Source organism: Periplaneta americana, chromosome 6, assembly GCF_040183065.1.
Source record: "Periplaneta americana isolate PAMFEO1 chromosome 6, P.americana_PAMFEO1_priV1, whole genome shotgun sequence".
Classification (NCBI taxonomy): Eukaryota; Metazoa; Arthropoda; class Insecta; order Blattodea; family Blattidae; genus Periplaneta; species Periplaneta americana.
Window position 1 is genome coordinate 54,862,352 of NC_091122.1, and position 24,231 is coordinate 54,886,582.

At 36.6% G+C, this 24,231-nt stretch overlaps 1 protein-coding gene across 6 annotated transcripts in view; it reads left to right on the forward strand.

The window, feature by feature from the left end:
- Positions 1–24,231, forward strand: part of trio (trio Rho guanine nucleotide exchange factor) — a 2,234,512-nt gene that overhangs the window by 2,065,559 nt on the left and 144,722 nt on the right. For all 6 annotated transcript variants that reach the window (XM_069828117.1, XM_069828118.1, XM_069828113.1 and 3 more), the window contains one exon: positions 2,951–3,029. In XM_069828117.1, the coding sequence (XP_069684218.1) occupies positions 2,951–3,029 (79 nt within the window). The remainder of the gene's footprint in view (positions 1–2,950; positions 3,030–24,231) is intronic.

A 24,231-nucleotide genomic window follows, 5' to 3' on the forward strand; every position in this document is an offset into this window, starting at 1 on the left:
TAGCCCATATTTAGACCCTACTACCTATATAGGACCAGTTCGTCTTTCTTTCAAAAAGTAATTATATGCAAAGATCTATTGCAAATATTGACCTTTAAGACTGGAAAAGTTGTATGTGAATGATTACTTTGTATGTGAATAAAGATTTCCAAGCAATATGCCATAACATTTTCCATTATTATGAGGAAAACAAAATGGTAGCCCATATTTCCACCTTCTCCTCTATTATTTTTCAGCCAGTACATCTCACTTGACGATAAAATTTAAGAACCCAGCGCAACGCCGACATAATATTTACAGAATAAATAAACAATTCATTGTTGTTGACATTGTCGTGACATCGTTAAAGAAGTATCTCATTGATGCCACTAGCAGAAATTTAGCACAAAATACACAAGAAACACGGAAGAATATTAGTGTATAACTTATTGTCCCATATACTTTTTTGAGCAGTGTATGTGGAATATAAACAAAAAGAAAAGTCGCTTGGGTATGTAGGCCTACTCATTCGTTTGGTGAGTGCTGTGATGACTCAGGAAAAAACATATCTCAAGCGTATTTTGGGAAATGTTAAAAATGGAAAATTATTATGTATTTCTCTATACTCGAATCTCCTGAAGGCACAACTTCATGCATTCACAACTATTATACAGGGACATCATTTTATTATTACGTCAGTTTTTATTGTACCTGAGTTTTTGAATGTACTTCACTCCCACCCCTTCTACTAATAAAGTTCAACCGTTCTCCACACAGATCCAAGACCGCATATGCAGTCATAGTAGCCTTACGGTCATAGTAAACAGTACGTTCCAAAAATATGTTCGCGTTTTCCAGTGACGAAAGAGCTTTCAATATTGCATCATTTTCGCACAGGTACTGTCGTCCATTTGCCTACGTCTTATCCCGATTTCCCCCACCAGCTTTTATTCGCCAGCTAGTAGCTGGGCTGTCGTAGCTCTTTTCTGAGAACATTAATTTCTGTTAGGAATTGGTCGTCTACGTAATATTATATAACTGTTTAAAATAACTTAAATAAAAGGGCCTCGTTAAGTAATTAACTGTTACGTGATTTCCTCCCTTTCTACGACCCTGCGACATAACCACTTGGACGGACAGTAGATAGTATGTCTGAGTAATTTTATCTTTTCGGGTCGGACAGAAGTGAAGATTGAATTTACAGTACGTAAGGTACTCTTTAATAGAGTAAGTACAGAATTATTTCAACATGAGTTACTAGTACGAAGAACGAAACTGGTAATTGGCATTAGGTAAGTGCGATAATATGCAAAAAAGAACTGAAGCCTGTATCGAAATTAACGGCCACCATTTTCAAAAATGTGTTTAAATATCCATATTATGGTTATTTTTCAATTTAACTTCATTCTCTATATTGTACGCTAATGTGATGTAGAGAGTATAATATACACTGCATAATGAATACGTCCACATGGACAGCTCAGTTCGTGAGTAAAAACACTCATTGTTAATACAGTACTGTATTTTGTTTAAACAAAAACCTAATGAAAATGATCAAACTCAAAAGCGCAATATTTCCTAGTTTACGTAAATGGATGAACTACTTTTCTTCCCTCCTATAGCTAGTAAAGTGATTTCTTTGTATATTGCGCCAATATCATCGAACTCCAGTCGTGGAAGGAGGTAGCAAACGACGTTGATCCAGAGGTATAGGCAAATAGGCAAGTTAATATTAAAAATGTTAGTAAAAATAAAATGTCCCTGTACAAGGCTACAGACTCTAAAAGAAGAACCTCGCCGAGTGCAACGTCTTGTCTTCGTGCTGAACACATGTTTCTGTGTGATTGCCACACAGTGCAGCACCCGCAGGCTGTGCTGTTGGAGGTCGTGTAACGCAATTGAATGCATAATGACTGACATTAATGTAATTCGTAATCTTCGAAATGGGTCTTCTAAATATGTGGTCTCCAGAGAACCACAATCGGGCCACTCTCCGGTAGTTATAGATCGCTGTCTAGCTGCCTACGACTTTCACTTTATGTGATGGATCGCACATGTAGAATGTAATTTTCCAAAGCAATGATACATGTTGCTAAAATGGCGATATTTCGTGCGTGGAATAAAACCGAGTTCTACTTTAACACTTATAGCCTACTTTCTTTCCATATGTTTGACCGCAATAAAAAATTCTAGAGTTGTGAAGTGATGCACACCTATGAATCATGTGGAAAGTAGAAGTCATAGAAAATAAAATTGTACTAGACACAAAACAACTATGGGCTTGCGTTTCTCCCCAGATGACATGTTAACAGATTCATCTGCCTTATGAGCTTTGGAGGCAACAAATTTCATCAGTTTCACTATGCTACCAACTAGCGACTGCAGAAGAATTCACGTTATAACTCTCATTTGAATTGCACTGAGTAACTGTACTTCCATCTAGCGGTCGTTACTAATCGGCAGTGACGATTCTGGCGATTTCGTTTTTAACTTGGGGATGTCCAATCTGTTATATATGTGATCAAGGGTTTCTCCAATAGACTTTTCTCTACTGAATGCTGTTGCCGATAACGACAAGGTATAATACACTCGCACTTAAGGTTCCCTTTACTTATTTCACGTGCCAAAAACGGTGGCGCGTCCTATAGGCCTACTACTACTGCTGCTGCTACCACCACCACCACCACCACCACCACCACCACCACCACCACCACCACCACCACCACAAGTGTTGTACAGATGACTACACTTTTAGAATCGATAACGTAACATTCCTCATTATACAAAACGTAGTTATTCTGAATAATTTACATATTCTGCGTCAGTTTCTTCATGAAGTATATCTAGGGAGAGACTCCTGTCATTATTACTTCTGTTTGTTACTGTTTGTTTTATGATCGCATCCAGTTATACAATAGATAGAGGCTAACTTCTTTATACTAAACCTGACTGTTGTTTCATCTTGTTACAGAACCCGGGACAAGCGATGGCAGCGGCGTTGGCGCTGTTACCACCAGTTCTCCTGTAAATAAGCGCAGGGTTTTCAGCGGGTGAGTAGTATTATTTTCATCGTATTTTAACTCTCAAATTCTAGTACAATTGAATCGTAAATTGCAGAAACCCGATACTTTCAGTTGAGTAAATTTTTAGGAGTCACAAAAACTGATTCACTGAACAACAAATTTTTACTTTTGGTCTTGCTCCGAAATAAAAATAGGTGAATATTACTATTGTGTGTGTCCTATATCTGAATTTAAAATCCAAATTGCCCCATCAGGTACCATATTCCGGGGAAAGTGAATTGAATTTTTTATGAAAAAAAAAACTTCTCTTTTTTTATTTTTCACTGCTACTGATAAAAATTACAATACACTAAGTATTCAAAATGGCTCATAATATTTGAAAAATGTGTACTGGATACAAAATTGATGTTATATAGTTTAAAACAAAAAACACAACAACAATAAAAATATTTCATGTGTATAATGAGAAAATCTCGGAATTTGAACTTGGCAATTAAAAGAATTTTCTGGATGACTTCTGTTTATAACTAGACCCAGGACTGTCTTTTACAAGGAACCAGCAATAGTCTACAAGCATGCTGGATGATGATCTTCCTTTATATCTTCCTTCCATTTCAGATATTTCTTGATGAAATCTTTCCCGATGCTCGTCGCTTACCGCTCCAAGGTTAGGAGGAAAGAAATCCAATTGAGAATGTAAAAGTGTATTTTCTCATATGCACTTAATATGATTTCCACAAGTTCGATATAATCTGCCTAGAATTTTCAAGGAAATTTGAGCAAACATCTTTGAAAGCGCGCCATGCCATTTTTTCTGTAATAAAATGTTTTTCCTCAAAGTGTCAGCCATAACTTTGTGTATTTGTGGACCGATGATAATGCCCTCTTTTAATTTGCCTTTACTGAAACTGGTAAACTTATCTTTCAAATACAGAAAACCACACCCTTGTTTGTTCATTGCATAGACCTCACTTTGAACTGTTATGAAATTTACTGAATAGAAGTGACCAATATCTTTATTTATTAGAAGTACAAAAGGACGTGTCAACAACCATAAGAGCCCGAAAATAGGTAATGAACTCATAAAATGCTTCAACTTTTGTTTTGGTTTACAATTCCAACCAGCACCAGATGTTTCCCGGAGGAGCGCTTATCGAAAAGATAAATCATAATATATTTTAAAACCTTTACGAGATACGAAGAAAAGAGATGCATTTTCGGATTCAGCGCACTCCAAACCATAGAGGACACATTGTTTTAAGTCGGAGCAAAATTCTTGTCATTAAGTGTTACGTTCAAAAGCATTTGGTTATTTAAGTTTTTTAAAGCATAATAAATTTTAATGTTTGACATACATGAGCTTATATCTTCTTTAATATTTTCTGGGAAAAAAATCTGAATTGCCTGGGCAGGTGGGGTTTCAGCAATTCACGATTATTAACAGACAATTGAATACCTGGGTGCAACAAGAGCTTTTGGTGTCTAACGCTGTTATTACATAAATGCATGCATTGCATTCTTCAAACTATGAGCCTAGATCATATATACCCAGATTGCTCTGCGTTATAGGCTTTAACGGTAACAACTTTTGTTAGGTTTACTTTGATGCGATCTAGTTGTTACATAAAGAGTCACGTCATAACCCCCATTTGAATTGCATTAGCGACTGTACTGCCATCTCGTGTTCGTTTATGGCGGACGGGTGACGAATCTGGCGGTTGTTCTCTTCAAAGTGCAACTGATTTTAACATAGGAATGAGCAATCTATATGTGATCTGGGCTATGAGCTATCAGCTCCATAAAAATTACTTCAATACCTCATCACTAAATGGCAGGAAATCCATAAAAGATAGTCATGCTCAACGCTGTTTTTGCATCCTCGTCTTTCAACGTCAAGCACAGCATTATGCCACAGTCCAGTATATACAGTCACGAAGCTTGAGTTTATGAGGGTACTAGGAACAATAGACTGTGCAGGTACTATTTCGCATTGTTTGTAATGGGGCGATAGTAGCGATCCTAGTGGTTAGCAACTATCTATGAATGCATATTTATTACGTATTGAGCTTCGTGATATATGTACTAGACTGTGATTATACTGTATACCAAGCAAGATGGCCGGGATTGATGAACAAACCATTACCTCGGAAGAAGAAAGTGTTGACTGTGTTGAGAGTAAATATAAAGGGAAGAAAAGAAAACGAAATGCAGAATTGTGGAAAAGAAATTTCTAAACAACATCGAAATTATGGTGAAACGTATGTAGGCCTATCTGTATCTGTCCATAAAGGATGGAAAATACCAGCCAAGAAATATGACATAAGCCAGTAGAATCACCTGTTCTTTCTCCTTTTCAAAGTTGCCAAGATCTTAATTTGAGTGATATTCCTAAACCAGGAGTAAATCCTGCCAAAAAAAAAAAAAAATGTGTTGTCTTTGTGTAAATTTTTTAAATAAAAAAATGCTGATTGTGTTAGGTATGTTCCAATCATGGACTGTGTGAATATTATTGACCGAAGTGATTCAGAACTTGAAGCAAAATCTGAGTCATAAAACATGTTCAAATAATCCAGTAAACATGAAAAACTTAAAAGTTCCAAGATAAAAGTTTGGGCATTATGCCTTTTATGCAAGAAAAATGGAAATAAAATATATAATTCCCAACAGACAGTCACTATATGACCTTGTAATTGAAGTAACTATAAATAAACATAAAAATAATTTTGAATACCTACGTTCTATGTAACTTAAGGGTTAGGTACAGCTTACAGCAGTAAAATTTTTGGAAATATTCAACATTTTTTCCTCCATTACAGTATCTGTCCTTCTGCTATATAAAAATATTTTTACTATTTAAAAAAAAAAATATATATATATATTTTTTTTTTCAGATTTCATAACGGTTGTAGTTCACTGTGCAGTGTTGAAGTGTTTCCCTCATAACTCATAAACTTGTTAACTTTTTCATGTTCTCCTTCTTTTATTTTATGGCTGAAACTCATGTTTCAACTACATTCCTTAATATTTTTTTTATTTTGTGTTATGAGAAAATACTGATATTTGATCATTTTTTAATGAATTTTTTTTTATCAGACAATCTATCTAAGGTAGAGAAGTGATCTTGCATCATGTTGTAGATATGACATGCATAAATACGCACACAAAATTTGATCACAGAATGTTTGATAGTTTTTGAGTTATGAGGGAAACGCTTCATCACTGCACAGTGAACTGGGGGGGGGGGGGGAGTACGGTAAATAATATTTTTTTAAAATCATAAAAATATTTTGTTTATATAGCAGAAGGACAGTGTTTTACACATACTAATTTTCATTATTGTACAAGATACAGTAATGGAGGAAAAACATGTTGAATATTTCCATAATTTTACTATTGTAAGCTTTACCTAACCCCTTCATGGCTTCAGCTTTGAAGAAGGCTGGCCTAATTTTATGTACCACCGTGTTTTATGTTTCTGTATTGCTTTAAGACGGCTGTAATTTTGTAGTGTGATAATCCAGTTGACCTTTCCGTTTCGATGCCGAATTTATTGACTGCTAACCGGGTCGCATGTGACAGGTTTTCAGAACATCATTCATCTCGTTACATTTTCTGAGACCTGGTGGAAGAAGGCAAGAGAGAGAGAGAGAGAGAGAGAGAGAGAGAGAGAGAGAGAGAGAGAGAGAGAGAGAGAGAGAGGTTGATGAGGAACAACCCCATGTGATGACTTTGCATATTCCACTTCTCGCTAGCAGTTAATCAAAATTCCATCGGTTGTGTTAAATGGTTCTAGATCGAGCAGATTAGAACTATAAGCAGCTCGCCAATTTGTCGAGACTTGAATCTAAAATGTCCTGAGATTTATTCTTCATGGCATCCTCCTAATTAGCCTGTCTCGCAGAACACTTTAAGAAATGAGTAACCCGGTGTTTTTCTTAATCTTTTTAACGCGTAACCGAAGCGCGGAGATTTTAATTATGCATTAAACCCGTCGTTGCCACAGATCCTGAATGGAAATGTGATAGACGCATTGTATTGGGATCCATTGCGGCCAATATTTACAGAACTGTCCTTAGTCTCACGGGAAGAGAAAACAGAACAAATAAAGTAATATATCACTGAATTCGAAATTTATTATCACTAGTAGCGGCCGGTGATCGAAATCCTCGGTGAGGCCAGATGCACTAGTGTAAGTGTCTCAGATAGGAAATGTTTATTCATGATATTAATTATTATTATTATTGTTATTATTATTATTATTATTATTATTATTATTACTGTATTATTATTAGTCTATTATTATTACTATTAATGAAAAATAATAATTTCACTCACCAAATAAGCAGCTATGCTGTGAGTTTCAGTGATTGTTGCAGTGTGATGAATTAACCCATATTATGTGTTTAAATTCCCCTTTATTTCTTCTCTTTTTATTTTTTTCCTTTGACAGCAACAAACAAGGCCAAGAGAAGTCTATTTTGCACCACATTACCACATAACCATTTATGTTGCCCATACCAGGATGCAATAGAAACGCGCTTTTTAAGATTATCTGTCAGAAAAATTGCCAGCGATATCGTAGGAATCTCGATAGGATCTCTCTTTATTTAAAACTTCCTGTGTTTCAATATTATTTCTCCTTGAAAAAGGACACTCTAAGAATGAATTAACTACACCAGCATTATTTCTGGCATTTGTTTCTGTTTATATTTTCTCGAAATACATAACAACATTGGCCCAGATACACCACTGTACTACGAAGTACAATAGTACAACACCCTCGCTTAAGTCATAAACTAAGACATAAGTGGAGGGAATAATGTGGGTCTCTGCCTGCCAAATTAGCTGGAATTTTTGTTATTTATGGCCTATTTAGGAAGACAAGTCACCGTTGCTATTCCCACCCCACTCAAACCTAACCAGGCCCCGAGGCCGGACGAATTGTGCCTCAGCTACAACGTTGTAAGCGCAAACTCAAAGCCCACGAAAAGACATGGTATGAATAAGCCAGACCAGACACCAGTGATCCTGGCCTCAGAAACAAATTTTACTGCAAAACAGATCTATATACATCACAAGCCAGACCCGGCACGAGCGATCCTGGCCTCAGGAACAAATGTTATTGCAAAACAGGTATAGGCTATATACATCACAAAGTTTTCAAATGCTTCTGCAGCAATATATGCTTCATTTAAATAACAAATACATTATGTAAAAACACAAAATTTGATTTCAGTTAAGCCAAGTGACTGAGGCCGGCCTCACTTGCCTCACCCAATCAGCCGCCATTGATTATCACTTAAATATTAATGTATCTTTCGTTGTATGCAAGGGGTGTTTATCTTCCTGGCCTTCTCAATCTGGCATCACTAAAACTTTTACTCCATTCTTTTGTATTTTTGTGGTACCGGTACGTAGGATAACTGGGGGTTAAGGAAATATGACATTTAGAATTGAGGACGTAGTTGCAATAAGGGTCCATAGCCCCATAGGCCCTTTTTCCGGAGAATGCATAAATCGATTCTCCGTAGTTTCTTTGTTATATCCCCAAAGTTTCGCTGAGAAATGTTGAACAGTAATGCTGATAAACCTTGTTTATTTTAATATATGTTATAGGCCCTGCACTGTTTTTAAAAATTTGAACTCTATATATCTCAGAACAGCATTTTGGAGTATGGGCCCTTATTGCAGCTACATTCTCATTATTTTGATGGAATAAAATTTGAAGCCCGTAACAGACCACCAGGCTTAATACGTGATAACAAGAAGAAGAAGAAGAAAATTTGAAGCGTAAAGGCCCATTCACAATGAAAATTAAACAACGTAAGCGTTAACTTAAGAATGTAAACGATACGGTAAAATCACATCATTCATGATGGAGACATAACCATAACCGCAAAAAAACTTGGTAACCATGGAAACATAACAACGACGCTATTTCCTCACATTCTGTCGTATACTTCAGTGCTCCACGATTGTGTACTGTTTGCAAATCACGTAAGCATAAACATTAAAGTTTGGAGTTCGCAAACTTTCATGTTAACGTCTAACGTCAATGTTAATGTCATTGTTTATGTGAATCATTGTGAATGATCCCATTTGATAACCTGGCCGCAAACTTCTGTGTTTATGTTACAGTTATGTTAAATTTTCATTGTGAATGGGCCTTAAAAGAATAGAAACATCTCCGGAAGAAAATCCACATCCTCCGGTCTTTTCTAATATCAGTATCACTGCAATCAAGACATGGATGGAACTGCGCTATCTCTGGGTCCTGTGTTTGTCTCGAAATATCATCATTATTCATCATTAGACAGTGGATGCGGGATGACTTAAGGAAAAGTGAAGTTGTTTCGTATCAGAGTATATGGCACATGCCGCGCTGTCCGTCTTTTCTGTACCTGGCGAGTACAGCAGGGTACAAAACGAATGAACCCCGATCTGTTCAAACTAACATTGCAACGCAATGTGTGCAGTTGTATTATCCTGCTCAAGTATTTAGTACGCGTTGAATATGTTGTGCTGATTCATTCATAATGGCAAAACGTTAAATTCGCTCAGAGATACGAAATCGACGATCGATCACTGTAGAAGATCCAAATGTATTGCATAAACATACACCATTTGACTACATCGTAATAATTGCATAGCACTATGTGATCTGTTCTAATCTAGACACAAAGTATAATATTTTATAAATTTTATCAATTTTAACTATTTTATCTTTACAATAAGTGGTATTTCACAAAACAATGTAACATGAGTTGTATGTATTTAAAATTCATATCCACAATCTTAAATTACATACTTTATATTCTAGAAAAACAAATTACACAAATTCAAAATTGAACATTTCTACCAATACGTTTTCCACTACATAAAACTCATGATCAATCAACTTTGTTATGCATATTACTTTGTACAATTTAATGGATTAAGTTTAGATTTCGTCAATTTTAAATATCTGATGATGCCGAACAGGCGAGACGTTCATATCTATTTGAGACGTAATAGCAAATAATAAAATTTGTAAATAGATAAATCATATTGCTTGAGCATTTGAAATAAATTTATCAACAGTAATCTCACTAGAGGTTTTGATTTATCTAGAGAAAATCAAAACTCGAGTGGGATTTAATTGACTATTACACGATTAGAAGAAAATATATAAAGATTAGAAGTAACTAAGTACTCCAATACAATAAAATATTAATTGACTTACGAAAATACAAAACTGTCTTCAAATTTATACCATCTCAACATTATAAATATTACACTAGTAGATGGCAGTAGTGTGTTATTATTAGCTGTTTTCTTGGTATCACTTTTGCCAACTATGGAATCTTCACTGAACTCTGTGGAAGGTTACTGGTCAAGAAGGCTTTGTTGATTCCGTTTCATTTTTATTAAAACAATTGCATTCCACTTCATTTATCCCGATCCCAGTAATCAACGTCTCTTGACAGATGATTTTCAATAAATCTTAGTATTGAACAATCTCTTATACGTGACTATTCATAATATCATATAGCAAAAGCTATAACGTAACCTAAATAATATAAACGAGTGTTAGAAAAGTTTTAATTAGGGATGATGAAATAAAGAAGAACGTTTTAATTAACGATGATGAAATAAAAAATAAACATGAATAATTTTAAAAGGAACAATTATTGAAAGTACAATTTTCAAATTTGAATGTTTTAGTGGTTGGTAGGTCAGTTGATGCTATATTGGACGTGTGCGTAAAAGAAGTGAACTCGTTGATGTATATGGTGTATCCCTCAACTTATTCAGGATTTCCGAATGGTGCTCTTCATTTATTTGTAAATAGGGTTTCAGGGAAGATGCATAGCTATGACCAGTGATCTTTATTAATTCTTGTTCTTGAATGCCAGTGCGAGTCATATTTGAAAGTGCTGTGCATCGACTGGAGTGGTTTGTAAGTTTCTGTTTTTTGATGTCCAGACCAGTACAGTTTGAAATGTTGGCAAGCAAAGAAACAAATGCTAGGGACGCGATAAAATTAAACAAATGCTAGGAATGCGATAAAATTGTGCGATGAGCAGCCATGATTGGTTGAAAGACGTCCTTTCGTACCGTTTTATTGGTCGAAAGTAGTGTGACGTAGTAAAAGTGTAATAGTCATAGAAAAGATTATGGCCTGACATTTATATGCGTTGATCTTGATTCTCCAGTCATGGATCCACGTCTGGAAGTGACCTAGGATCGCCTGTGATCAACGGAACGCTAACCCCTTCTTAAAAAAATTGTTTTATTTAACGACACTCGCAACTGCAGAGGTTATATCAGCGTCGCCAATGTTCCGGAATTTTGTCCCGCAGGAGTTTTTTTACATGCCAGTAAATCTACTAACATGAGTCTGTCGCATTTAAACACACTTAAATGCCATCAACCTGGGCCGGGTTTGAACCGCAACCTCGAGCACAGAAGGCCGGCGCTATACCGACTACGCTACCGAGACCGACGCCTTTCTTCTTCCTCGTGGTCTATATTATTGAAGGTTATTGTTGTGTTCCTCCGAGTCATGTTATGCGGCAACGCTTTGAAGAATCGCAAGACTTTTAATAGGTTGTCTGCAGTGTCACTTAAAAATATTCAAACATAAGTGAGAACTTAAATATGGCAAAGCAAAAATACTGCTGACGTTGTGAAATACGCGTCCAGACTGTAAACAACACTGTTGACAGAAAAAGAAAACCGTGTAGTCTAGTGAGTCAGAGAAGTAAAAGACATTTTATGACACAGGTGATGGAATTTTGGACAGCATTCTGTATTTATTTTGTACATAATTGGTAACATGACGGCGGGTTGTAAATGTGCTGATGTAAGAGATGCACCTATTAACTGGTTTTATGACTATGATAACTACATGCGTTTAACTAATAGTGGATAGGGAGATTCAGAAATGAAGTTCTAAGCCTTGAAAACATATTCTAGGACTGTGCACGTTTTCCGAAGATCTGAACTTACGGTTGGCTTTCGATTTGTGATAATGATAATTCTGCACGTAAAATGCGTAATTTATGTCAAATTAAGAAAAAAGGTAATAACTTCAAAACTTTTAATGGATTAAATAAACAAAGAGTAAAAAAAAAAAATTAAGAGTTCCCAGATACCAGCGTACATTACTTGTGGTAGTTCGATCAAGCTCTTGACATTGTAATTTCTTCTATCCTTTGAAACGATACGCCGACAACACACAGCGTTTTCGCGTGTTGTTAGCTATTATCGCCCCGCTCTCATGGTTAACATGTCGGCATCATACAATAACGTGCGGTGTGCTTTTAAAACATAATTTTGCCGACCGATTGTTGCTCTGTAGGTTTCACTCTAAGCGTCACGTTGTCACATCTACTTCATCGATAAGAATAAGCACTAGTTTGTTATATTGTTAAATGGCTATTATTGTTATTATTATAATTATAATTATTATTATTATTTCATATACGAGTACGTTGACATTCTTAACTCTTAATAATAACTCTTTAATAATAATTTTTAATCACATACCTTAATGTTCGTCCTCAGCACAAGACATTGCAACCTCGGTTTTAGTCCACGTGGATTAGACAAGTAGGTGTCATTTAATAATGGAAGCAGCTTATTAGTTGCAATATTGAAATTGAGGCGAGTGATTGGAGCGGCGACATAAGAAATTGAAAACAATAATGCAATTAAATTTCAAATACCTGCCGAATGTTATGCACGAGGCCGCTCAAAGACCTGCCGAATGTTAACCATGAGAGCGCGGCGATAATACAGCTCAAGACACTCGCGATGCGCAGTAGAGGATTAACGTTTCTGTAGAGGGGATAGAAGTAGAAGGGAAGGTCGGGCGTGTGTCTACCGAGTTCGTAAGTAGACTCATCCGATCTCGTGCGCAGCTCTGTAGGAAGAGTGGGGGAGTGTTTGGACATAATGCATGAACTATACTCGCCGCGCCCGTATAGGTCCCAGAGTTTACTAGTCATCTCAGGCTGCCTCCAGTTTCCATTGTGCGCATTTTGTCATTGTTTCCCACGATTCCCATCGATATCTTTTGCCTTCATATTTTTTGCCGAACTCTTATGTCATTGTGGTAATCGATAGTGTCTTTGCGCTTAATGCAGACTTCGTTTATTTTCCTTCATCCACCGACTGAAGAAGTCCTGTTCACAGAAAGCAATATTAAAAGAGAAAACACATTTTGTTTTTCTTTTGAAAACCCTCTGTGCACACTTTTCCAGAGGCGGCACCTTTAACTTTCACTACACACTTTTATATTGTTGTTTTTGTAAGTTGGTTATTTAACGATGCTGTATCAACTACTAGGTTATTTACCGTCGATGAGATTGGTAATAGCGAGATGGTATTCGGCGAGATGAGGCCAAGGATTCGCCATAGATTACCTGGTATTCACTTTACGGTTGGGAAAAACATCGAAAAAAACCCAACCAGGTAATCAGCCCAAGCGGGGATCGAACCCGCGCCCGAACGCAACTTCAGACTGGCAGGTAAACGCCTTAACTGAGCTACGCCGGTGGCTAGAGTGTTCATGATCATATTGTGATGTGATTAGAAATTTTAAGAGGACTGAATTACTTAATCAACTTCAGTTCACTGAATAGTTCCGTAAGAGTTTATAATAAGTAATTTTGAAGTTAAGTAAAGATTCTGTACTAAAATTAGAAGTTGAAGACAACACATCGCACGCAGAAAGACCTTTCTGTAACAAATATGACGGACTTGGTTTTCTTTCCACTAAACTTGAAAATAAAAACTTCGCATAATAGCTATAGGGTACATTTTGTGGCTCGATAAACACAGCAACACGGCGTCTACAACTACATAGATGTGTCCCAGAGTTAATTAGTTACATGAAAATAATTTATTACGTTGCGTAGAAAATCGTTTAAAAATAGTTTTTTCTATGCGAGGTAAATTACGTTTAACTTACATAAAATATGTAGGCCTATAATATAATTTCCCGCGCCGTGGCGTCGCGGTCTAAGACATCCTGCCTAGGACTCGCGTTACGGAATGCGCGCTGGTTCGAGTCCTCATGGGGGAAGAAATTTTCTCATGAAATTTCGGCCAGTGTATGGGACCGGTGCCCACCCAGCATCGTGACGCACTTGGGGAGCTACGATAGGTAGCGAAATCCGGTTGCGAATGCCAGCTATAATGGCTGCGGGGATCATCGTGCTAACCACACGATACCTCCATTCTGGTTGAATGATCGTCCACCTCTGCTTCGGCATGTGGGCATGAGTCCAGCAGCCGGCTGGTCGGTCTAGGCCCTTCACGGGCTGTAGCGCCACGGATTATTATTATTATTATAATATAATTTATGCGGTCAACTTTGAGCGCAATATTGCTGAATGTCGGCCTCACATTCACTTACCTCATCAGTCCACGTGGGATTTGAATTTACGCCAGACAGCAGCAACCAATGCTTAAAAATAAACCACAACCTGGCTTTCACAAATCAATTGTGTTTCAACAATGAATAAGCTTGAATATGTTTCTTTGCATCGGGTCTGATGTGCTTCGTCAGATCGACTTTGATGATATCAACGATCTTTCTCTACGAAGGAAATTCTTTATAATTCACAAGTAGGCCTAAGATGTATGTAAATTTCTCCGGTTTTCAGTAATTTATTGTTTTCTGAATTGTAATATTAATTCATTTAAAACTAATTTAAACTAAACATGATCTGTATAATAGCTGCTTGTAAAATGTTTGTGGCATTTAGGGGCGGCAAATTTTAGCACTGCCTAGGGGCGGCACTATACCTAGCAGAGTATGCTTACAGATTATCAATACCCGGATTCACTGTTTGAGCCGATGTAGCCGGCTGCCGGGCGTTCTGCAGCTGTAGCTCGCTTGCGCTGCTTCTCTCTGCCGTCTTGTATCTTTGGCGTGTTTGATTCGCCTAGGATGCTCTTTTCTCCTGTTTAGCTCGTCTCCACTTCTGCATTCACTCAACATTTGAATTTCGAGGCATTTTGAATGCTCACAAAGCCACCGGCATAACTCAGTCGACTGAGGCGCTTGCCTCCCGACCCGGTGTTGCGCTCGGGCGCGGGTTCGATTCCCACTTGGGCTGATTACCTGGTTGGGCATTTTCATAGTTTTTCCTCAACTGTAAAACGAATGTCAGCTAATCTACGGCGAATCCTGGTCCTCATCTTGCTATTACCAAGTCCGTCGACGCTAAATAACCCAATAGCTGATATAGCGTCGTTAAATAACCAACATAAAAATTGTTCAAATTCTTTTATGCCATCTGTTATTTATCTGAAAAGGTTTGTCCAAGTATTTTTTCTTCACTGGGTATAAATGTAAAAAGTCGTGATTTTAAGGTGAGGAATAATTCAGGTTCTTAAACCGTGTGTTGAGACTGACTACTCCAGATATTTCGAAACAAATTGTGAGTAGGCCTACATATGAACACTTTCTAATAAATTACTGTTGTGGTCAAAGCCGACCGACTGCATAATTTGTTCAATATTCTGGGAATACGGTATTTGACTATATACATTTTATGGCCAACATAAAATATGATAATGATTTTATTTTATTTTATTTTAAATCCACCACCAACAGAAGCAAGCATCCAATTATAGGTGGCCTACATTGATACATATACAAAATACATAATAAGAAAAAACAAAACAAACAACACAAAACGAAAGACAGATACATAATAGATGCTAGAATATAATATTGCAGTTAATATAGTGCCAAATGTCAATATAATAAAGTAAAATTATTTAAAAACTAGAGTAAAAAACGTAATACACTTATTCATAATTTAAATAGGTATCTAAGGAAATACAATTCTTTTTAATATTATATGAAATTTTTTAACTGTTAAACTGAAATCCAATTGAGAATCACAGTTTAAAGACAGAGAATTGTATTACACATAAAAAAACAATGAGAGTTCTTGAAGAAAACAGTTCTAGGAATTGGAATAACAAAAGGTTGCCTATGACGTAATTCTGTTCTTTTTACATTGAACTGAAGAAATTTAAGAAAACTACAGTTATTCACCGTTAACAGTCTTGTAGAGTAAAATTTGGCTATTTATTAATCGTCTAGATTTTAAATTTATAATTAAATTCAAAAAGTAACTGATTATATCAAATTTGCTTTTCATAAGACGACACGTGATGTTTTTTTTTAAATATAGATAACGTAAAAATCTTTTCTGTATCCTTTCTATTTGCATCTGATGGGACTGGAACTGAGGTGACCATATTACAGACGCATACTCTAGCTTACTCCTAACTAGAGTTTTATATAGAGTATCAATAGTATTTATATTTTTTAATTCTTTTGTATTATTTTCTGATTATAAATCAGATATAATGATGATAATAATAATAATAATAATCATCATCATCATCATCGTCCTTGCAGGTATTAGGCCTAGTGGCCTGTTACGGTCTCCGTCCATCTTTTCAGGAGGCGTCCCAAAGATCGTCTTCTATGTGGTATATAGCGGAGAATTTGTCTTGGGAGTCTGGAACGGTCCATCCTATTGACATGGTTAAGCCATTTTGTGTCTATAGTGGTTGAGATGTTGATAAATTGGTGTAATTTTCAATTCTTTTGTAATTAATTCATTCTTTTTGTGGTCAAGCAAGCTGTAGCCGGCAGTCCTCCTTAGAAATCTCATTTCCGCAGTTGTTAGGCGTTGAACATCTGAGTATCGGACAGTCCAGGCCTCACTACCATACATGAGGACAGGTCTTGCTAGAACTTTATAAGCTTTTAACTTGGTATGTTTTTGGGTTTTCGTGGTTGTGAAAACCTGGTTAATGGTTCTAAAGGCTCCATTAAAATGTTGAATATTTTCAGGTATATCAGTAACAGGTAAATATGTCAAATTATAACCTAAGTGTATAATGAGTTTATGCTCGACCATGCCGAAATGTAGTAATTATACATCTGGTAGTAGCCCTTTAATGCACCTCATTAAAGTACACCTATTCATTATAATTCAGTTGTTCAGCCATTGAGAAATCACCATTGTACTGATTATACCATTATAAAACCGCAAGTATCGATTATTCTCGGATATGCAATCGAAAGACAATTAGCGAAAAGTCACGGAGGCTGGAAATCCAATACTGTCGCAGAAGGTTATGCTCTGTTACTATAATAATTAGCGTTAATTGTAAATAATATTCAAATAAATTCAATTTGTCATCTCGTTTTTCAATTCTAAATCAATTTCCAGGTTATATCAAGCCTAATTTTCATGTTATTCTCTAGATTATATCAAGGTCAATGACATTCGTGTTTCGGAAAAAAATCAATACTTTTGCGTCTGCACACATCTCACAATTCAGGTCAGTTCCGCTCCTCACTTATATAACCATAACATGAATACTTATGAAAAATTTCAAGTTAGAAATATGGTCGAGCATGAAAGTCGTATGAAACTTGCCTATAATGGTAATTAAGACGCTCGTATGAAAATTATGAAACTCGCTTGCGCTCGTTTCATAAACATATTCGCGTCTTAATTACTACCATTATAGGCTCATTGCATAATGTACTATTACCTGTTCTAACGTATGGGTTCCAATGCAAATTTTACTCTTAACTGGCTGTTTACCTTGAAACGCCATAATTTTTGTTTTGTTTGGGGAAATTTCCATATTGAAATTTTGTGCCATTATATTCAGGTGATATATAATAATAATAATAATAATAATAATAATAATGCCTTTTTCTAATTTAAGTAGGCTATTTATCGTTACTAGTAAACAACGTGAATCTGGATAGCGACGCGTCATGGTTTCAGTTCCGTTTCCTGATCCGTTTGACGAAGTGATGAGAACCTTGGACTCCTTGCCACAACATTAAACGTCGGATATACTATTGCGGCATATTAAGGAATGTGAATTGCACATCCCACGAAAACCACGGCAATCACAGAGGAGCTCTCAAGCCGAAGAAGTCTTGTCATTGGCTCTTATTTATACATTTATATCGTTCGATGTATTAAGTTGATGCATAAGATCTTAGCGGTTTTGTTCTTTATCATAACACTGCATTGTTAGGAGACTATTTATCGTTCGTAATTTGCCATTTGTTATTTGGAGTGTTGTGCTTGTAAATGCACCTTGAATTTTGCGGATTTGAAAAAAATCGGTGCTATTTGTGGGCTAAAGTAGATGGAGTGTCAAGTGGAAAAATTGAAATTGATTTCTTTTATCAATGGATTGTTGTGTTTATTCATTTGTTCGCACTTAACGTCATATTAACGGCATGTGCATATAAATTACATATCGTGCAAATGTACCGTAAAGTGGGGTAAACTTGATCATAAAATAAATAAATAAAAACAAATGAATAAAATAATAAGTAAATAAATAAACCATGATATCATCCGTACTTGTGACATAAAATAAGAAAAAAAGATTAAGGAATGGAGAAAATATGTTTAGTGCATCTCATATGGTCAAGTTTACCCCAGTTTACAGTATGGAAAATAGTTCATTTCAGAGGAAATAGCGAGGGAGTACCCCACGTGATGCAACTTGTAAGGTTTGCCCTAAAAAATCTCCCCTCCCACTCCGAAGCAAAATCTGAAATGACGCTCCTGTTTGCATTTTGTCTTGCTTTGTGATTTCGTTAAAATATAAGCCCTGTGCCTCGAGAAGCTCTCATGGCTGCCGTGATGGAATCGATTAAAATAGAAATGACAAAGCGAGTGGCAATATGTGCAACATAGCAAAGAAATATTATGGAAGTCGGTCAGTTGCTTCGTAAGACAGAGTCGCAGACGTATAGAAAGCGAAGCCCTATAAGGCTGTTTTCCTTTTACGGAAACCAGCGCCGTCGCCACATAAAGGTTGAAGTATTTGTAATTCGCAAGTCAAGTCATGGCTGTTGCTTGTTTTGTAATTTGTATGCATGTTTATTTCTGTCGTCGTGTTTCAGTCTTATTCCTAAGCTGACTACCACTGTGCCTCTTCATTCTGTCCACCATTAAGTATTTTGTACTATGTCTACTCTTTGTATTATTTTCGCAAAGAAAAATAATGATTGAAATAATATGCTTAATGAACACTGGTATATCTTATGGATTACTGGCTATGCTCGGGCATGGGTTCGAATTCCACTTAGGCGGACTACTTTGTTGGATTTTTTGCCCCAGGTTTTCCTCGACTATAAGGCGAATGTCCAATAAATAAATGAAATGATTAGCCTAAAAATGTCCCGTTAAGGGCAAAGGCCTCCTCCTATAGAGGGAGAGCTCTATTTGTCTCACGCGGTGAGCTACTCCACGTAAGAGATGTTTATAACCTTGGAATTGTTTACTTGGTTCACATTCTGCACTGTTTGGTATTGTTCGCTTGTTTCTGTCGCACTGGTTTCAGTCTCTGTTCACTTGTCTTCTTAGGTTTTTCCAGTCTTCCCTATGTATTGCTCTGCTTGACCATTGGCTTCCTACACGTTCACTGAAGAGATCGGGCCATCTTCTTCTTGGTCTTCCACGTGATCTCTTGCCAATGCGGGGATCCCATAGTGTGACTTTCTGCGTCCATCTTCCGTCTCTAAGTCGTGCAACATGGCCACTCCACTTGCATTTGGTGTTGGTGGCTTGCAGTGCTGGATCTTTAATTGCTGACATCTTTTGTAGCACTTCGTTTGGAACTCTGTCCCTCAGTGATAAGCCTAATAGCCTTCTCAGCATCTTTCTTTGGCATATTTGGAGACTGTTACGAAGTTTGGCAGTAAGAGACTATGTCTGACACCCATATAACAGTACAGGAGTTACACAGGTCTGCAATATTTCTATTCTGAGTTGTTTGCTTAGTGTTCTCTCCAGTACGATGAATTTGAGAGTCCAGAATGCCTTCCACGCGAGAGAAATACTTCGTTTTATTTCCTTCTCTGTCTTCTGGTGGAAGGATACTAGCTGTCCTAAGTATACGTATTCAGATACGTATTGTAGTTCTGCACCATCAATTATTATGGGTGACTCCGGCCCGTTTGACATTACTTGTGTCTTGGTCATATTCATCAGGAGGCCTGCTGATCTATGTCCAGTAATCCAGTATTAAATCCTCGGATCTATCTCGCCTAATACCATACTGCTATCACCAATTGCACAGGCAGAATAGCCTCTCAGTCGATACAGCGTAGGTAAATATCCCACCAAAGAAAACGTGCAGCATATGGCTAAAATTAATATAATCGAACAAAATGAGATACATTTCACAGATTTTTTAATTATATATTTATTTAGTTAACTGGTGACGATTATTTAAAGGAGAATTTTATTTTATTCTACAATTTATATAATAATTTAAAAAAAAAAAAATGCCAATTCTGTGGCATCTCAGAACTGACAAAACCAGTTTTCAATTTGTTATCCCTTAACCCTGCGTTACTCATGTTATAAATATTCTCACCATTGCTCAGGTGGAGTTTCACAAACCCCATTTTAAATAACTAATATATTTTTTCCGCAAGTTTCAGAAATCAGATAAACGCAATTAAATATACTATTCTTAGTTCACTTAAACAATTTCTTAAGTGAACTCTTCTGGATGTGACTGAAAAGTATACAGATGCACAGAGTACACACTAGCTCCATCTCTTAGATTTTCGTTGAAATATACGCACCGGGGTTTACCACACCCCACCTGAGTAATGCAGGGTTAAATCTCGTGTTGATTACTGGGTTTAAAATTTCTCATACAATGGAAAGCATATGCTAAACACAGACTTTAAACTGCTCTCCTGAACAATTTTGTTAAAAGTGAACTGTCGCCCTCGGTAGCGTAGTTGGTATAGCGCTGGCCTTCTATGCTCGAGGTTGCGGGTTCGATCCTGGCCCAGGTCGATAGCATTTAAGTGTGTTTAAATGCGACAAGCTCATGTCAGTAGATTTACTGGCATGTAAAAGAACTTCTGCGGGACAAAAGTCCGGCACACTGGCGACGTTGATATAACCTCTGCAGTTGCGAGCGTCGTTAAATATACCATAATTTAAATTTTTAAAGTGAACTGAACTCGTTCTTTTCCTGCACCCTTCGCCTCTTTGACACCGCCTGGCTATTGAATGAACTCTCGGACTGTACTTGACAAGCCGTCGTCTGTTCATCTGTCCGTCCGTCTGTCGGTCCGTTCATCCGTTCGTCCATTATGCCTTGTCGTAACTAATATATACTTCGTTTCATAAGGTCTGATGGAAGTAAACATTGCCGGAAGAGGAGGAGGGAAGTATAATTGCTATTCAACCAATGGCAGAGGTCTCATTCCACGCTTGTCTTGTAGTTGGGCGGGGGTAAGCGTGGAATGAGACCTCTGCCATTGGTTGAATAGCAGTTGTACTTCTTTCCTTCTCTGCCGGTAATATTTTCATCTCCTGTCAGACATTATGAAACGAAGTATAGTCTAATGTAATCTAGTCTACTCTTATCTAATCTTATCTACCTATATCTGTCTATCAGCAAGTTCTTTGGGTGGCCTGCCTGTCTGTCTTCGTGCCTCAGCGCGCGAAGGAGACTGTTCTAGGGGCAAACGGCATTGTTTGCTTTGAAGCCTGGATATCCAGGGTACCTTAGAGTAGTCGGTGTGGGTTAGAAATGCACGTGGCTGTGATCAGCGTATTAGTTCTCTCAGATCGACGTAGAGCTAGGGTTTGCCTCCCCCTATTGGATAAGAATGCAGTACTTTAGCCTCCCCGAATAACTGTACTCAAACTATGCAAATCACTGTGGTACAAAACAAAATTATAATTGCTGTGGTAATAAAACCGAAGAATTTCGACACACGTAGAAGCCTTTGTCTTTAAGTCGTAGCCCTATTAACACATTGCGAAGAGTTGACATGTGCGAATAAATGTTTGGGATTCATTATATATCTTACCAGAATGTGGGACAGTTTCCATAGTGATGTAAGTTGTTATCAGTCTGCAATATGGAACCGTGTCACGTAGCGTTGAAAACCTTGTTTCGTTCATAAATTGTTTTATCTTATCCTAATATAGACAGATTTGATCGGATGCTTTGGAATGCATTATTTTAGGTCGCATATTTTGAGGCACGCTTCATGAATTGGAATTCTGTTTAGGTTATGTTAACCTTGTGCTACGGGTAATATTAACTCTCTCTCCATAATTTTAAGCAGTTATTTGCAATATACAGGGTGATTCACGAGGATTTACCGTCCTTTACGAAGCTTATTTCCGAAGACATTCTGAGCAAAAAATGTCATATAAACATGGGTCCTATTCTCAATATTTACAGAGTTACGTTTCGTTATTGGAACGCATTGCTGTGAACGCGTGATCTTGGTCAGCGTGCAGTCAGCAGCCAGCGCGAGCGCTACGGAAATCAAAGATAGCCGTATGCAGTTACGTAGAGCGACGAGTGCCGTTCACAAGCGTGCGGCCAAGTGTACTCAAGCGGACGCGACATTTTTTAAAATGTGTTGTAAACTCTCCAAGACTGTATATGAGGATGCAAAATTGAACTGCAGATAATTAAGTCGGTGGGAGTGGTGTGATTTGTAATAATTGTTGTGATAAGTGCGTAAGAATAATGTAATTTTCTAGTTAAAAATAGAAAAGAGGTCTGTACGAAGCAACTAAGGAGTTCACAGCACATTTTTAGCTTCATAATAATTGTCAATTAAAGAAATTATACTTCTGAATCCACCATTCTCTATTTGTATTATTCTTTTACCTTCAAACTAAAGAAAAAAAAACGTAGATTTTACAAACAACTTTAAATTAGTGTATCTATGAAAATATTGAAAATAGGAACTACTGTGGTTTATATGACATTTTTTGCTCAAAATGTCTTCAGAAATAAGCTCCGTAAAGGATAGTAAATCCTCGTGAATCATCCTTTATATCCATTTCAGACTATCCAAGACTATGCCTTAATCATCATCATCTTCTTATTATTTTTTTTTTTTGTAGGTTATTGAACCTGTGTCGAATATAGCCACTGTCTCTTTTTCCTGTATTGATAGTACCTAAATGCGCGCCCAGAACAAACTTTGTAGTAATGGCGATGTGAATTCACTGTTCTTGTGAGCTACTATAATGAATTAATATTAATATTTACGTAGATACTATAATGAAACTATTTTTATTCATCTGTGATGCTACTAGCCTAAATGTACAATAGTGGAGAATCGTTGGGCTCTCAAACTCATATTTTGACAGGTATAGCACAATGCTAATAGTCGTGGTGGAGTAACTGGTTATGGACTTGAAGATTCCGGGTTCAGTACCGGGTGGAATAAGGAATTTTGTCAGAGCGTGATGCCGACCACACCACCTCATTATAATGCCGAGGACATGGACACAAATCTGGCTTTCAGGTATAGCTTGTGGATCATGGCCTACTGTAACAGGTTTTATATATGTTTCATGACTTACTCTACAATACACAATTTAAAGAATAATTTCAGCCAATAAAAAATTACCTTACATGTGTAAAATCATTACCAGCTATTACTGTGTGGTTAATATAGTGTTAAAGAGTTAGGTGCAGCTTACAGCAGTAAAATGTTTGGAAATATTCAACATTTTTTTTCCTCCATTACTGTATCTTGTACCATAATGAAAATTGCTAGGTGTAAAACACTGCCCTTCTGATATACGAAAAATATATTTTTACGATTAAAAATGATTAATATATATATTTTTTTTCAAAATTCAGAATGATGACAGTGTAATAATAATAATAATAATACTAATAATAATAATAATAATAATAATTTATTTATTTATATATTTATACTGGTAGAGTTAAGGCCATAGGGCCTTCTCTTACTCTCTACCGGTCACAAAATATACAAACAGTGAAAATTTAACAAAAAGTTAAAGAACAGTTTACTGTGCAGTGATGAAGCGTTTCCCTCATAACTCATAAACTTGTTAATTTTTCATGTTCTCTCTTTCTTGTTTTATTGCTGAAACTCATGTTTACAAAATCATACTCTTTCAAGTACATTCCTTAATAAATAATATTTTTGTATTTTGTGTTAGAAGAAAATACTGATATTTGACCATTTTTAAATGAATTTATTTTTTTATCAGACAATCTATCAAAGGTAGAGAAGTGATCTTGCATCATATTGTCGATATGACATGCATAAATACACACAAAAAATTTCATCACAGAATGTTGGATAATTTTTTATTTATGTGGGAAACGCTTCATCACTGCACAATGAACT